This window comes from Ceratocystis lukuohia (assembly GCF_044167205.1).
Source record: "Ceratocystis lukuohia strain C4212 chromosome Unknown Supercontig6_pilon, whole genome shotgun sequence".
In the NCBI taxonomy this organism is placed as follows: Eukaryota; Fungi; Ascomycota; class Sordariomycetes; order Microascales; family Ceratocystidaceae; genus Ceratocystis; species Ceratocystis lukuohia.
Window position 1 is genome coordinate 499,812 of NW_027263525.1, and position 15,914 is coordinate 515,725.

General features: G+C 48.9%; 5 protein-coding genes across 5 annotated transcripts; 3 read left to right on the top strand and 2 right to left on the bottom strand.

The window, feature by feature from the left end:
• Nucleotides 1-800: 800 nt before the first annotated feature.
• On the bottom strand, nucleotides 801-3,151 carry HOO65_060136 (putative double-stranded RNA/RNA-DNA hybrid binding protein; the record flags this gene model as incomplete). The annotated part of the gene is made up of 3 exons (XM_071003722.1): nucleotides 801-1,909; nucleotides 2,168-2,254; nucleotides 2,890-3,151. The coding sequence occupies 3 exons, from the start codon at nucleotides 3,149-3,151 to the stop codon at nucleotides 801-803; spliced, it is 1,458 nt and encodes a 485-aa protein (XP_070857486.1).
• Nucleotides 3,152-3,405: 254 nt separating this feature from the next.
• On the top strand, nucleotides 3,406-3,798 carry HOO65_060137 (Vegetative incompatibility protein HET-E-1; the record flags this gene model as incomplete). The annotated part of the gene is made up of 1 exon (XM_071001063.1): nucleotides 3,406-3,798. One exon carries the CDS (start codon nucleotides 3,406-3,408, stop codon nucleotides 3,796-3,798), a length of 393 nt encoding a protein of 130 aa, XP_070857487.1.
• Nucleotides 3,799-5,259: 1,461 nt separating this feature from the next.
• Nucleotides 5,260-5,957, bottom strand: HOO65_060138 (Helicase-like transcription factor; the record flags this gene model as incomplete). Its single annotated transcript, XM_071004060.1, has 2 exons — nucleotides 5,260-5,291; nucleotides 5,552-5,957. 2 exons carry the CDS (start codon nucleotides 5,955-5,957, stop codon nucleotides 5,260-5,262), a joined length of 438 nt encoding a protein of 145 aa, XP_070857488.1.
• Nucleotides 5,958-7,614: 1,657 nt separating this feature from the next.
• Nucleotides 7,615-11,166, top strand: HOO65_060139 (DNA polymerase gamma; the record flags this gene model as incomplete). Its single annotated transcript, XM_071003641.1, has 2 exons — nucleotides 7,615-7,664; nucleotides 7,725-11,166. 2 exons carry the CDS (start codon nucleotides 7,615-7,617, stop codon nucleotides 11,164-11,166), a joined length of 3,492 nt encoding a protein of 1,163 aa, XP_070857489.1.
• A 1,192-nt stretch (nucleotides 11,167-12,358) lies between these two features.
• HOO65_060140 (DNA repair and recombination protein pif1) lies at nucleotides 12,359-14,700 on the top strand (the record flags this gene model as incomplete). Its single annotated transcript, XM_071003724.1, has 2 exons — nucleotides 12,359-13,385; nucleotides 13,472-14,700. The coding sequence occupies 2 exons, from the start codon at nucleotides 12,359-12,361 to the stop codon at nucleotides 14,698-14,700; spliced, it is 2,256 nt and encodes a 751-aa protein (XP_070857490.1).
• Nucleotides 14,701-15,914: the final 1,214 nt, after the last annotated feature.

Sequence of the window (15,914 nt, forward strand, 5' to 3'; positions counted from 1 at the left end):
GTGTAAATCGGTACTCCTACTAGATAGAGCCATCACTTTTGCTCTCTGTTTGACACCAAATGCTTAATACCGTTGCCAAGCGAGGACCTTTTCCTTCGGGCCTTATGTACCCCGAATTGTGTATGTATATATAGTTTGGCTTCCGATGTTACCTACCCCGTTACTTACCAGACGTGCTGGATATCAAGATTCCGGTGAGCCGACTGAATCAAAACGCTGTGTTTTGTTTAGTAGTGACTTACTTCTTTCCACCTACTAGCAAAAAGCATAAAGAAGTAATTAATGCCCGAGTACTAAAAGTTGAAGCTCCAGACTGCCTGCCGCCCAAAGGCAGCCGGGGCCGGCAAAAAGCTAGTCCCACTGGGGATCGAACCCAGGACCTGTCCCGGACTTCCACATGGTGTATCAATGTGAAGGGACCGTCATACCACTAGACCATAGGACTCATTAGCTGTGCCTGATGATGATGATGATGATGATGAGATTCTATTTATACTCTAGCGGCTATTTGCGGCCCCAATTTGGGAGTCCGGAGCTCTTTCAAGGTCCGAGTTTTCTGGCTCCTGTTTTTCTGTCCCCTGCCGCCCGTGTCGTTTCTGGCCCCGGGTAACGGCGGCGCCGCACCCATAGGGACCTGTGCGCGACACTCCCCTGCTGCTGTGCATGTCTGCTCAGCTCCAACGCGAAAGATAAAAGCAAAGAAAGAGAAGCAAAAACCTAAAAGAAAAGGAAGGAAATGTAGATGTGAGTCAGTGTTACCAGTGCAAGCTTGACCCAACTTGCCCTTTCAAGGCCGCAGCCTATTGTCCTGTGTTTGTTATCAGCTTTTTTCCGAGCGTAGTTCTGCCCTTTGTTGTCTTCAGTAATTTGGTGACGAAGTTCTCCGTCCACGGTTTCTTCTTTTTCTTGCACGACCATCTGTGCGTTTCCTTCTTGTCCTCGCCGCATGCGGGGCATTGTAGGAGGGCCGAGTGGTGTTTAAACCTTTGGTGGTATTTCTTGAAGTCTCCATGTCCTGATACTGCCGCTAATATGGTCCCTAAGATTTTCCGAGGCACCTTGGTGCTTTTGAATTTGTCTTTCTTAGGGAATTCCAAGTGTTTCCTAAAGTTGTGATCCTTTATGTCTGTCTTGTCGTAGAACCACTCTTGGAAGTTCTGGTATGTCGTCTCTCTCAGCCACCTCTTAGCCCTTGCCAGAGACATGTGGCGGTCTGTGACTTCGGTAGCTGCCTCTCTTGCCTTCTCGTCCGCAGTCTCATTTCCGCGAATTCCTGAGTGACCAGGTATCCAGATGCAGTGGAAGGAGCGTCCGGGGAGGGCAGCTTTTTTGCCTTGTATGTACATTTTTGCTTGGTCTATGACGTGTTGTGATGATGTCACTGACTCGGCTCTAACGTTCATTCGTTGGACTGCCGCCTGGTTGTCCGAGCATATCCATACAGTATTTGCCCTTCTCAGTGCCTGGTCGGGTATGTCTCGCAGGCCATTCTCTATTGCCCGGATCTCTGCGTCCGCCACTTCAGCCCATTTCCCGCAGGACCTTAGGCCAGATCTGATGATTTGTCCTTCGCTTTCAATAGCCCATCCAGCTCCCGTCCAGCCATTTTGGAGCCGTGAGCCGTCCGTGTATAGCCACACGTCTTGAGGTGGTCTCGTCTCCTTGAAAGTGACGTGGTCGCGAGCTGCCTCGTCCTTGTCTTTGCCTGTGACTAAAGCCTCTGGGGGCGGTGGGTCTGCTGGTTGTTGCTTGTCTCTCACTGTGCCATACCTTGGGGGGGGCTTTGGTAGAAGCCTCAGTAGGTTGCTGAAAGAGTTGTGTTCCTCTAGGTTGCAGAGCGGGTGTGCTTCATCCAGTGTGTACCACCTTATCAGTTCCCGCAAGACTGCTGTGTGTAGGATCTGGTTAGCTGGGGGAACATTAGCTGTGCCTATTTTTGAGGCTGTATTAGGGCCTTATATATTTTTCACGATCTGCGGAAAATCGTGCGCTTTCTCAGGAAGAGGTTAAGGCATCAATATGGAAGCCAACGAACACCGCCCCTGGGGTAGACAGTATCTCCAATGAGGTGTGGAAGAGGGCTTGGAATCCACTTGGTAAAGTTATAACGGGATTATACTTGTGCCTAGAAACCAGACACCACCCAGCTACCTTCAAGAAAGCCAACCTCGTGGTGATCCCAAAGCCAGGCCGCCCAAGACTGGCACCACGCTCGTACCGCCTAATCTCGCTCCTCCCAACTCCGGGGAAGGGCCTGGAAAGATCAATAGTGAGAAGGCTCGCAGAGGAAGCGATTGATAGGGAAATCATCCCTAGAAATTACATCTGTGGGGTGCCAAAAAGGGCGGTAATGGACCTGCTTATTGATCTCCGTGGAAAGATAGAGGAAGCCCAAGAATGGAAGAAGGTAACATCAATCTTCACGTTCGACATCAAAGGAGCCTTTGATGCGGTCGACCCTGAAAGAATAGAACGCAGGATGGTGGAGAGCCTTTGGCCGACAAAATTGTGCAGATGGGTCAGAAGCTTCATGGAGGGAAGAGAGGCGAGCATCCATGCCAAAGACACAACCACAACCCTCGTGGGAGGCTCTCTCCCACAGGGCTCACCAATCTCCCTAGTGCTATATATGCTCTTCATGGCACCGCTCTACAAACACATCCCCCCCGCTACTAGGATACGCAGACGACGGAGCCCCGGTGGTCAGTGGACGAGACTTCGCAGAAAATAGCAGTGCAATCGAAGTCATCATGAAGGAAGTGGTAGAGTGGACCACGCTCAATGGACTAGAAATAGACCAGGAAAATTCAACACGTCTGCACATCAAGGGCAGAATGAGGATTGCAGGAAACCCATCCGTGACTGTGGAAGGCCTAGGCACGCACGAACCGACCCCGGGAAAAGAATCGATGAGATGGCTTGGACTGCATCTGGACTCAAGTCCTCTCTTCAACAAGCACATCGCGCAGGTCATTACGAGTGTCAACCGGTTGGCAAATGGCTTGAGATATCTAGCCGGCTGCTGTAAAGGGGCAGGCACAAAAAGCATGCTCACAGCGGTGCGTGCCTGCGCCTTGAGCAAAGCGCTCTTTGCAGCGAGCGCCTGGTCTAGACTAGAGACAACGAAAGAGGCAGCGGAGAAGCTGAACATCTCGCTTAGGAAGTGCCTCCGAGCAGCTCTCCCCATGTACTGTACGACACCAAGGGAATGCTTACACCATGCTGCAGGCATTCCTCCTTTCGGTCTCCTCCAAGAGGAGGGAAGCCATACGGTGGCACACACTAGGTGATAGACACATTATGAGAGGACCAAGTTTCAACCCAGTGGTGGAGAGGCTACGTAAACTCCTGCCAGCGCAAATGGAGAAGCACACTAGGTTGAGGCCACTTTTAGAAGGACCAGACATGCCGCCCCAAACATGGCTCAGCAAAGAGGAGGAAACGAAGCGACACCAGGCAGAGGTAGAGAATACCCTGCCAGGAACGCTCGTCGCGTACTCCGACGGATCGAAAGATGCAAGTGGCAACGCGGGCGCAGGATGGGCTATCATCGAAGACGGAGCTACCCAAGAAGTAGACCACATAGCTCTGGAAAAGTGGATGGAGGTGGCAGACGCGGAGGCAGTTGGCGCTCTCGGGGCAACTAAGCGAGCGACAGCTCGCGGAGGAGCTGGAGAAATCTGGCTGTGTCTAGACAACAGAGGAGTTGTGAATCGACTCCGCAATGCAGCCACCAAAAACAGCACATCACAGGAAGCGGTAGACGAGACAAGACGAATTCAGCCTTCCTTCTCCTAATGGAAACAGTAATATAGCGATGCAATTATTTCCAATTCATCAGAATGTCCGAGGGGGTACAGTTAGACTCGACGAATTTTGTCCTCTTGTCCGCCATGTCGTTGACAAATCTACTGACACCGGCATCTGGGAAACGGTATTCAACATCATCAGCAACCTCACTCCCCCCGCTAGCATCGCCCCGTCATTCAGAGGAACTTTCGAAGAGATAAAGAAATGCACCTTCCGCAATGTAGGGGACGACATGCTACAAGACACAGGACAGCCACATTGCCAAATTTTCGTAGACATCAGATAAGCGGAAGCTTGAGGTCGAACAACTGAAACTTGCAGAAGCGATGGGTGTCGAGGGCGTGGCTAGGGTTGTGGCACATTGTCAAATCACTGCTATTGCAGAGATGCGGGAGGGACTCCGATTCTCCGCAGCCCACCCTTTTCCGAGTGAGGCCGTTCACTTTTACGATCCCCTAACAATTATGAGCATGTCTTCAAGAGAAAGTTTTGGGAAACCTGTTCTTCTCAACGACCAGTAACAAACTGTGACAACCGCTTCGGGGATCAAGGGCAAAATGAACGTACTCCGTCAGGGCCGACATCCTATGTCGACAGTTTTCCATGCAGTTGCTGCAGACCCAAAACGCCAAGTCGTTAATCCTTAAGCCATACGCCCTGGAGCCGCGTTAGACAAAATGTCATCCTTGTTCCAATACCAGCCCCTGCGATCGCTGGCTACCCGAGAGCTCCCCTTGGTGATACTACCCGTTTGTTCCCGACCAGTATACACTGTCGCATGAAACAGAGAGTAGGCGTAAAAATACAAAGAAGGTAACAAGAAAGTCGCATCACTCGCCGGGCTAGCTCAGGGTCTTATACATAGTTATCACGACTTGGTTTAGCAAAAGTGAAGCTGAAAAGATGGCCACAATTACACACCTTAGGATGCAATACGCCAATGTCTGATTCATTAAGCAAAAGCCCATACTAACATGAACATGAAGAACAAGCAAGCACATGCCATGAAGGAACCAAGACCTGCCGTCCCCCCATCATCGTATACGGCTAAAAATAGCCAAGAAATATCAAAAGAAGAAGACCTCGCGGTAAACAAAGAGAAAGATAAGCAAGCGCTATGCGATTTATTGTCTAACCCAGCATTTATGACGCCCTCTGCAGTAGGAACTGTCTAATATCAACAAAACGCTAGAAGAAAGAGGCAGAAAAAACAGTGTATGTATGTGAAGCAAGGGCAAGGCAGCAAACAGAGGGAGGATCTTAGCTCGATCAGACTGTTGCAGAAAACAGAGAAGCAGAATAGATATGAGGGCTATTCGAGGCAAGGAGGCGCTCGGCGGTTGCAAAAACAAACATCGAGATGCACACAGGGCAGCATCCTGTTCTAGGAAGTTAATCATTTCCATAGCGTGCTTGGGGCGCACAACAGAAATTATTTCCGCCTAGATGTCAACTGCTAGCTGTTAGCTCTCCAATGTGCCCTAGCTAGGAGCAGTTGATGGCTTTCGTGGTCGTGTCTTCACTTTGATTTCGAGCGGCCAAAAGCCCTTGGTTTTAGACGTATATGAGCCTCGGTCTTTTGATTCGACTTTTTGTCGACATATAGGGCATTTGTTAGTTTCATATTCCGATCTCAGGGCGTTAGATAGACACTCGAGGCAGAACATATGGCCTAACTTAGGTTGTCAGTACTTGATTCTTTGTCGTGATATTGTAGGTAGGAGAAGCGGCAAGCACGTACCACAATGGGTAACAGTTAACTTCGTTGCATGGTCCATGCAAATAGCACATTGGAAAGTAGCTAATCGCACCCAGTTTTTCCTCCGTTCTTTTTGTTCTGCCTCCTCCCTAGCGGCCTTTTCAGCAGCAGTCTCGCCTTGAGATGGCCGCAGGTCAATAACACCCTCCTCTAGATCTGCTTCACCAAACAGGTTGTCACAATCATCGTCGAACTCGCCGTTGTTGTCGAGGAATAACCCATCATCTTCATTTATTGGAACAAAGGCGTCAGATGTCCTTTGTCTCTTGTTCGCTGATCCGGTATTTCCAGATGGACTTCGACGGGCAGATGGAGATGCCAAGGGCTCTGGATCTGGCGAGGATACGAATAGCTCTGAGCTCCTTTTCCTTCGGTGGCCAGTCGGCATGTTTGGGGTCCTTGTCGTGGTGTGGCGGTGACAGTGGTCTATGATTTTGGCTGGCCTTCGAGCAACCAACAGGCCTCAAAAAGGAAATGTATTGAAAGGAGAATTTGTGAGAAAAAAGAGCAAGAAGCAGAAGCTATTGGCAGTTATAGCAGCTCGGATGGCGCACAAATTGTCAGAATGGCCGATGGCGAACAAGAGATCTTTCACTGTTCGGTTTGTTTGTGAGCGGCTGGATGATAGGTGGATTGCACGCTGGGATTAATGGCGCGTAGGTTTGTTACTATCAGCGCCAAAGCAGCAGCACAAGGGCGTAGGTAGATTTGCAAAGTGTGGGTTTTTAGTTGCCCTTTCAAGCTTTCTATCTAGAAGGCGGCAATCAAGTAGAGCCTGAGACTTGGAACGGCTAAGAGTAGGTCAACCAAGCACGAGCGACGATATATCAAATCAAAGAAAGGTAGAATAGGATAGGATAGCGAAGGGCAGTTGAAACTACCGTCGTCGGGACTTCGGCTTGATAACTATGATTTTTAGGTGGCTCGGAATGCTAGCAACAAGGGCGAGATTCGTGCTGGTCGTATTGGTTGGGCAGACGGTTGGTCAGTCGGTGTCGGTGGTGTTTGGTTCACATATAAAAGGGAAGCGAACAGGGAGATGGGAGAAAATGAGAGAGACAAGCACAGAAATGGGAAATAGACGATTCGAACTGATCTAGCACAGGATAAGAAGAGTGTTCGTTAATAAGGGTGTAGATATACAGGCAGATAGCTTAGGCAAGGACTGAATAAGAAAGAACAGAGGAAGAAATAGAGGGAAAAAAAAGGAGAGGGTGGAGGTTTCGAGAAAGAGCCACTAGAGAGTGAGAGGGGCACTCTATTTAGTATTTATACTAGCCCTATCTAGGCTCTCTTTAGGGCATCTTCAGGGTATATAGTACAATAATCATACTTGCTACATGTTCCATTGAGATGGCGTTTTTGACGCAGGACAAGCTGTCGCAGCGTAAATGGGAGAGGATAATTTCTGGAAATCGCCGTCACAGTAGAAAAACGAATAATTTATCAAGCTTGGGCGGCTCCAGAAATGCGCCTTTCAAGTGAATTCTGTCTGTGGCTTCTGCTTGTGACAATAATCCAGCCATTACAATAGGGTATGCAACCCTTATAGTTGCTGACTAATTCCTGCGCGCACTGATCGCTAGTAAGATGGGATTTTCAATGCCTTCACTCCTGGGATCCTGGGATATGACATAACCATATTCACATTTCGATTTCACAAGCCGCAGCTCTAAATTTTTTTGGTGCCACCAAACATTACGCATGATAATCAGCAGCAAACGGGCAAACATGCCACTCAATCTCGGGTTTCCTTTCATTTGAAGTCAACAAGATAATCATTGCGGCCACCCAAGACTTTGTTGCTATTATCGAGTTCTTGGAATTGGCTACAGTGAGAAGAGCACAAAAAACCTTGCAACAACCCTCTTGTCATCATAGTTTGGATAAGGTCTGCCCCTCACTTATAGCGCCCGCAACGCCTGCCGCGCCATGTCCATCTTCTCGCGTAATTTGATAGCGCATAGAGCGCCGTTGCGTATTTCTCCCCCGTCCAATCTGCGGATAGTGTCAAGGAGGTTGCCTGCTTTTACGGCCATTTTACGATGTGCATCCACCGAAGCCGCAATCGAGAAGGAGATGAAGACCCTGGCATGTAAGTTATACCCGTGATGATCAAGAAGAACATGCTTGCCCATGACAAAATCTCTGACAGGCCTTCTCTTCTAGTGCCCGCAACGACTCGCACCAATGAGGTTGGAATCCAACACATCAGCCATGAGATGCACAAGCAAATCTTCCCCAAGGGTGCGGCTACTAAAGTCCCCCAGGAACTTGTTGAATTGGCTGAGCTCCACCTGACAAAACACAATTTGCTCGGCAAAAACACTGATGCAAACGGCCCAATTGCCTTTGAAGTTCCTGAATTAGTGGGAAAGTCCAAAACCCTCGACGAACACTTTACACGTCTCGGCATAGACTGTGCAGAGCCATACCTCACGAAAGCAAAAGAGTTTTCCATCTGTGGCTACCCGCGGAAACCTTCAAAGTGGGCACAAGTCAGTGGTTGGGTTAAATACACACGAGATGAGGATGGCAGAGAAGTCCATCAGGCTGTTGACGCTCCCGATGACGACTGTTTGTGCTTCGATACTGAGGTTCTATGGAAGGAGAGCCCATATGCTATCATCGCGTGTGCTATGAGTCCGACCCATTGGTACTCCTGGCTGTCGCCATGGCTCCTTGGAGAGTCAGACTCTCCTAAGCATCTGGTGCCACTGGGCGACCCCTCTAAAAAACGAATCATTGTTGGCCACAATGTAGGCTACGACCGGGCTAGAATTCTCGAAGAATATGATATGAAACAAACTAATAACGCTTTTATCGACACCATGTCTCTCCATGTTGCCGTTAATGGCATGTGCACGCAGCAACGCCCTACGTGGATGAGGCATCGCAAGAATCGCGAGCTGCGAGAACGCATGCTTGAAAACCCTGAAGACGTCGAGCTTGCTGAGCTCATCAAAAGTCGCACTCAAGAAGAGGAGGAAGAACTGTGGGTGGAGCGCAGCTCCGTCAATTCTTTGCGAGACGTTGCACAATTCCATCTAAAACTCACCATGGACAAGTCAGTCCGTGACGACTTTGGAACCCTCAACCGCCAGGGTGTAGTCGAAAAGCTGCAAGAGCTCATGGATTACTGCGCCGCAGATGTGCAAATAACTCACAAAATCTACCGCATCATCTTTCCCAACTTCCTCGAGGTCTGTCCCCATCCTGTAAGTTTTGCTGCGTTACGGCATCTCTCATCAGTCATTCTTCCAGTTGACCAGAGCTGGCAAAACTATATTCAAACCGCCGAGAATACGTACCAAGCTATGAACGAGGGTGTTCAAAAACGCCTGGTCGAGCTTGCGCACAAAGCCCTCGAAGTCAAAGATAACTCTGAAGTATGGAGTAAAGACCCTTGGCTATGCCAACTAGATTGGTCTGGCCAGGAGATCAGGATGGCTAAGGGCAAGAAAAAGAACGACCCACCTCGCCCAGCTGCAAACCAGAAGATGCCAGGTATGCCTAAGTGGTTCAAGGACTTGTATTCCAAAGCCAATGGCCCTATCAATCTTACCGTTCGGACGCGAATTTCCCCTATTCTTTTGCACTTGTGCTGGGACGGCCATCCCTTAGTTTGGTCTGACAAATACGGCTGGACCTTTCGCGTGACAAAGGAAGAAGCCAACACATATCTAGCCAAGCAAATGGTTTTATGTGACTTTTCGGAAGGAGAAAAAGTCCAAGCTTTGATAGACGACAAGACTGGCTGCTACTTCAAACTCCCTCATAAGGACGGCCCAAACTCTCGGTGCACTAACCCCATGGCCAAAAGCTATCTTTCCTATTTTGAAAAGGGCATTCTATCTTCCGAGTACCCCTATGCGAAGGAGGCCCTTGACATGAACGCCTCCTGTTCGTATTGGATTAGCGCTCGCGACCGAATTATGTCACAAATGGTTGTCTATGAGAAAGACTTCAAGGGCGAGAAGGCTGACGGCGAGCAAGGATACATCATCCCCCAGATTATACCTATGGGAACCATAACTCGTAGGGCTGTCGAAAACACGTGGTTGACAGCTAGCAACGCTAAAAAGAACCGAGTTGGCTCTGAACTTAAGGCTATGGTTAAGGCTCCGCAGGGCTACAGTTTTGTTGGGGCCGACGTGGATTCCGAAGAACTCTGGATTGCTAGCCTTGTTGGCGACGCTACATTTAAGCTGCATGGTGGAAATGCCATTGGTTTCATGACCCTTGAGGGGACGAAGGCCAGTGGTACTGACATGCACTCGAGAACAGCTAGTATCCTAGGAATTACCAGGAATGATGCCAAGGTCTTCAATTACGGCCGTATCTATGGCGCGGGTCTCAAGTTTGCCGCCACTCTTCTTCGCCAATTCAACCCCAATCTTTCGGAGCAGGAAACTATGGATACTGCTTCACGGCTGTATGTTAACACCAAGGGCACCAAGACTAACCGCAAGATTCTGCATAAGCGGCCTTTCTGGCGAGGCGGCACAGAGTCGTTTGTATTCAACAAGCTAGAAGAGTTCGCCGAGCAAGAGCGGCCTCGAACATTTGTCCTGGGCGCTGGTATCACCGAAGCTCTTATGGGCCGGTTCATTAGCAAAGGCGGCTACCTTACTTCCCGCATCAACTGGGCAATCCAGTCATCGGGTGTGGACTACCTTCACCTTCTCATTGTGGCAATGGATTATTTGATTCGCAGATATAGCATTAACGCTCGTCTCTCTATTACTGTGCATGATGAGATCAGATATCTAGTCAAAAACGACGACCGGTACCGCGCCGCCATGGCATTGCAGGTGGCAAATTTGTGGACCCGCGCCATGTTCTCAGAACAAGTCGGCATTCCCGACCTCCCTCAGTCTGTGGCTTTCTTCTCAGCTGTTGATATCGATCACGTTCTCCGCAAGGAAGTGGATATGGACTGTGTCACTCCTAGCCATAAGACACCGATTCCCCATGGCGAAAGCGTCGATATTGAGACTCTTTTAGCCAAGGGTAGGCTAGCCTATCTCGATCCCAACATTACCCCCGACCCACTTGTGGCCCCAAAGCCCGAAAACACTGCCTTTTCCCCGCGCTCTTCGGTTATGGCTGGTATGAAAGGCGCTGGATCCTATGATGAGCACATGACCTTCCTCAAAGCGCAAATAATAGATTCAGACAAGGAACTCGAGGATCTTGTCAAACAGCGCGTCAAGAAAAGGACGGTAGCCTCGGCACTTGCTAAGTCTGCTACATCTACAAGTGGCGGGTCTAGGTCCAAGTCTAGAGGCGCCGCTGCTGTTCCTGGCAATGCATCCGACAGCACCGGAATTAGAACGCAGGACGGAAGCAAATGCAGTGCATATGCCACCACGGGCATCAAGCCGGGTCCTGGGAGGCCAGTTTCCCTCAAAAATGTGATACCGTACCATGCAACCCCCAAGATGATGCCGACCAAGAACCCCGTAGTATTCTACAATTCAGTCAGCAGCTTCAACTACAAGAGCAACAAATTCGCCAACAAGCCCGGCTCGTCACCATCGGCTCGGTCGGATACTTCTATGTTTATACCATTTTACGACGGCTTCCGGGGGTAAAGCAAGCAATGCTACTTGTTTTTCTGCTACTTTTCCTTCTCTTCTCGTCAACCCCGCTACCACGGAGTTTACCATCTGTATTATTCTAGCCTGTGTTCTTGCTGCTTTCATTTCTTCTTCATTCCCCTCTTTTATTGTATGTACATCTAACTTGTTTGCCGTGTTGACACCCTGCGGTCCTTTTATTTCCTTTTATCATCTTTCGCACTCAACTTTCTGTATTCTTTGTGAGTAGCGTTAAGGGAGTGGTGTTGGTTTATCTTTGGGTTTGTTACGGCTCCTGCTTTTCTCTTCTATTCCGCAATCCTTGTTTTGGACTAAGCAACGCAGCAGGTACAGCTGGAGATCTATGCGTTCCTTTCTATGAAAAATGATTTTTCAATATTTATTTCTTAAAGTTTGCCCTAGGTTTATTAATATAAGGCGAAGGTTACCGATTTGATAAAGATTCTAAGTCTGGCTCGAGACCCCATGAGGAAAGCTTGGCGACAACGACACAGAGTGTTTACTGGAGACCCACTTATTGTGTCCCTCCCCCTCTATACGCGTCGTCGCGGTTTTTTTTTTTCACAATGCAGTAGGTAATGCTAGAGTCCATTTAACCTACCCACTATTGCTGCCTGTCTGTGATTCTTGTCCATTCAGGCTTCAGTCTGGTATCTCTGTTAGCAGCAGTTGCTGTTTTCTCTCTCCTCTCCTTCCTTTGCCCTAATAGCCTCATCTGAAGCTAATCAAACTACCCTAACCTACGTACCTTGCCTGTTTGTTTCTCTGTCCTGATACAGAGCGACGTATGTTGTCCAACTCTCCTTGCTCTTTCCTCCCTTGATATTTACACGCCCATTTATTCATCTGTCATCCCTTGCATTTTCTTGGGACGCTTCTTTCCATGCGCATTACTCCAAGAAGCAGCCATTCTGATCGACTGACCTGGCTCTTTGATCAAACTATAACCCGCGGCGAGTTCTTTGTTACGCCTCTCTCCTTAGCCTCCCCCCAAACACACCAACAGCCTCGACTTAATCTCTACTCTACACAATCACAATCACAATCAGTGCCACCCTTAGTTATGCTCTCAGACGACAAGTATAAGGCCGAAGCCGCCCTAATATCCCGGCCACCAATATCAGCGGCCAAACTAAATCTTGGTTCCAGGCGATCGGGCACATCTTCCAATCAAAATATCTCACAGATGTTTAGCGCTCAAAAATCAACGATAGCAAAATTAGAAGGGTCAGCTTCTATTCATCCGCCAAGGGCTTCCGCCTCCACATCAATCAAGCATACTCGCCAACCACCACCACCACCAGCTTTTGGTACTTCGAAGTTGGCTTCAATATGCGGAAACTCGTCTTCCTCCTTTGCAGATACACCACCAAAAACAAGCAGCTTTCTCTCCGGCGATCAGTTCGCAAAAGACCATGGCTTTGAGGACCTTGACCTCGACGATTTCTCTGACGATCCCCTCGCCGAATCAGGCCCGCCCGCTGCGCTTCCCGTAGCTGCACCACCTCGCAAACTCGCCACTAAGCTGCCACCGCTGGCTGCTACTCAAGATATCCCTTGGTCTTCCTCGCCAGAGGCACATCGCAACCAACCGCCCCCGACAACTTCCGCCACTTCATCGACTCAGCACAAACGCACTCTTTCGAATGCCCCAACAGCACCCCATGTAGCTGTGAAGAGACAGCGTTTGCCGGAAGGCTCCGGCTGGACCAGCCATAGTCCTGACCCTGATGCTAAAATTGAGCCCGCCCAACCTGCACCAACAACACAGGAAAAAATCGAGTCTATGATACTCAATAACCCTATAAACAAAGCTACTGCAAAACTCAAGAAGGATCCTGCTGCTGCTTCAGAAAGTTCCGGTGGCTCTGCTACTCCTGCTACTCCTGCTTCTAATGCATCTGGTGGCAGCGGCGACAGCCAAGGCCCTAAAGATGGTAAACAAGCTCCCGCATCTATAGTAGACCCATCAAAAGCGTTTGCCCCCGTATTCCTCAGTTCTGAGCAAAGCGAAGTGCTCAACATAGTGGTTAACCGAGGGAAATCAGTCTTTTTCACCGGCCCTGCCGGTACTGGAAAATCAGTGCTCATGAGGTCCATTATCAAGGACCTACGCAAGAAATGGGCCAGAGACCCCGAAAAGCTCGCTGTTACTGCGTCAACTGGTCTTGCGGCTTGCAATATTGGCGGCATCACGCTTCACAGTTTTGCTGGTAAGCATAGCATATGGAATATGCAGACTCAGGTTACCCGAAATGTTCTTTTCCATAAATTTCTAACACCGTACAAAACACTGTAGGTATTGGTATTGGCAAGGATGCCGTAGATGTCTTGACAAAGAAGGTTCGCCGCAATCCAAAAGCCAAGAACCGCTGGATCAAAACCAAGTGTTTAGTTATCGACGAGATCTCAATGGTAGATGGAGACCTCTTTGATAAACTAGATATGATAGCCCGCAAGATTAGAAACAACGCCAAGCCCTGGGGTGGCATCCAGTTGGTTCTCACGGGTGACTTTTTCCAATTGCCTCCTGTTCCTGATAGCCAGAACCGCATGGCCAAATTTTCGTTTGAGGCTGCAACATGGGCGACATCAGTTCAACACACCATTGGGCTCACGCAGGTTTTCCGTCAGCGGGACCCCGAGTTCGCAGGCATGCTCAACGAGATGCGTTTGGGTCGCATCAGTGACCAGAGCGTCCAGGCATTCAAGAAGCTGTCGCGGCCTTTAAAGTTTAACGACGGCCTTGAAACGACTGATCTTTTCGCCACTCGAAACGAAGTCGAAAACGCCAACATTCGTCGCCTTAAAGAGCTTCCAGGTGCAATCCATAAGTTTGAGGCCTATGACACGGGCGACCCGAATTTTCGAGAGAAGCTACTATCCAACATGATGTGCCCCAAGATGCTTGAGCTCAAGGTTGGTGCACAAGTCATGTTGATCAAAAACAAGGACGACAGTCAGCTGTTCAACGGGTTGATTGGAAAAGTGGTCAGCTTCAAGACCGAGCTAGAATGGGGCTATGCATCAAGGATGGAGGCCATGGCCCCGGAATTGTACCTCGTTAGTGGCGAAAAGGCGGCCAAGAAGTTTGCCAAGACGCCGGAGGGAATGATGGACGCCATCAAGTACCCGGTAGTTGAATTCCCCGTGGCAGCCACCGGAAACACCATACGTATTCACGTGGTTCCCGAAGAGTGGAAGGTTGAACTGCCTAATGGTGAAGTGCAAGCCACCCGTAGCCAAGTTCCACTGATTCTAGCATGGGCGTTATCAATCCACAAGGCACAGGGCCAGACGCTGGAGCGCGTATCAGTCGATTTGCGTCGAATTTTCGAAAAGGGCCAGGCATATGTGGCACTGAGTCGTGCGACAAGCCAGGCCGGTCTGCGAGTCTTGGGTTTTGAAAAGAACAAAATCATGGCACATCCGAAAGTCACCGCCTTCTATAATCAGCTGTATAGCGTGGAGAAGGCGAAGAAGGGGATGAATCAAGGACACATCACGGACGTGTTCAAGAAGACTTGAGAGGGGAAAGGCGAAGAAGGAAGGGGGGAGGAAGAGGAAGGGAAATAAATAGACACAGAAGGTGTACTTTCAAGCTGCAGATATACGTGAAGATGAGACAGGGTATCACGCATACCTACTCCACGTTTAATGTGGCATGTGCAAAGGACCAGAGGCTTTTCATCCCTTCCCGCCTATATCGCATGTCTATAGCCGTATTGAGCTGCTTTTGAAGCTTTTCGCATGTTTGATTAATCCCTTTTATTCCTTTCTTGTTTGTTTATTTGTCCTATTGAACGTCCATCTATCTATTCATTTTCCAAAGCAAATTGGACGGCGTGTTCTAGACGGAAGTGGCTTAGATGTTGTCGTCTCCCAGCATCACTTCTGGGTAGCCGTGTGTCGACTTCTGGGATTTTCTGTGCCTTTATTGAGCCAGCATTGCATCCAGGAGGCTCTTCCGCCAGACGCTGCCTCAGAGCCCCCCCCCTCAACACCCTCCTTCCGAACCTATTATCTTTTTGCTTCCTCTTGAACTTGCTTAGCTTTATTTAACATCTACTATAATCGCCAAGATTAAATATATTCCAACTTTATAGTTGTATGCTGAGATTCAGAGGCATTGCTTTGATTTGATTTGAATATATTTATCGTCTACTGGAATCACCAAGATCAAACGACGCCGGATTGCTTACCAGACAGAACCGTCCCTCTGCGAGGTTGGCCGCAGACCTCGGGCGAGAGAAGCACGTATGCTTTCAAGCAAGCTTGTTACTCGCCGTCCTCCTGTAGTCGTCATATACAAAAAAAATAAAATAAAAAAATATTCGGAGGCAAACTTCCAACTTTCGCCGAAATCACAAATTGACAAACAAGAGCTCGATATACCGGCAAATAGCTTATCCTCAATAGTGTAGTGGTGATCATACCTGCTTGTCACGCAGGTGACCTGGGTTCGATTCCCAGTTGGGGAGATGTATTTTTAGTGGTTTGTGATGCTCTTACCAGTTTCTATCTAGCTATTTGTTGTATGTACTTCATCAAATATACATACGATAGTCATTTCGCTCAACCATTCGTGTTGTTTCACCCTGCTACAAATTAGCTATGTGCTACTTTCTATTTTTTGCTACTTTCTTTGCTAGGACTCCACAGTACACGAAAATAGACGCGCTGACACGTGACCACTATAGCTTCTATCGATAAGCAAAAAACCTTGTCTGGGATCAGGGGCC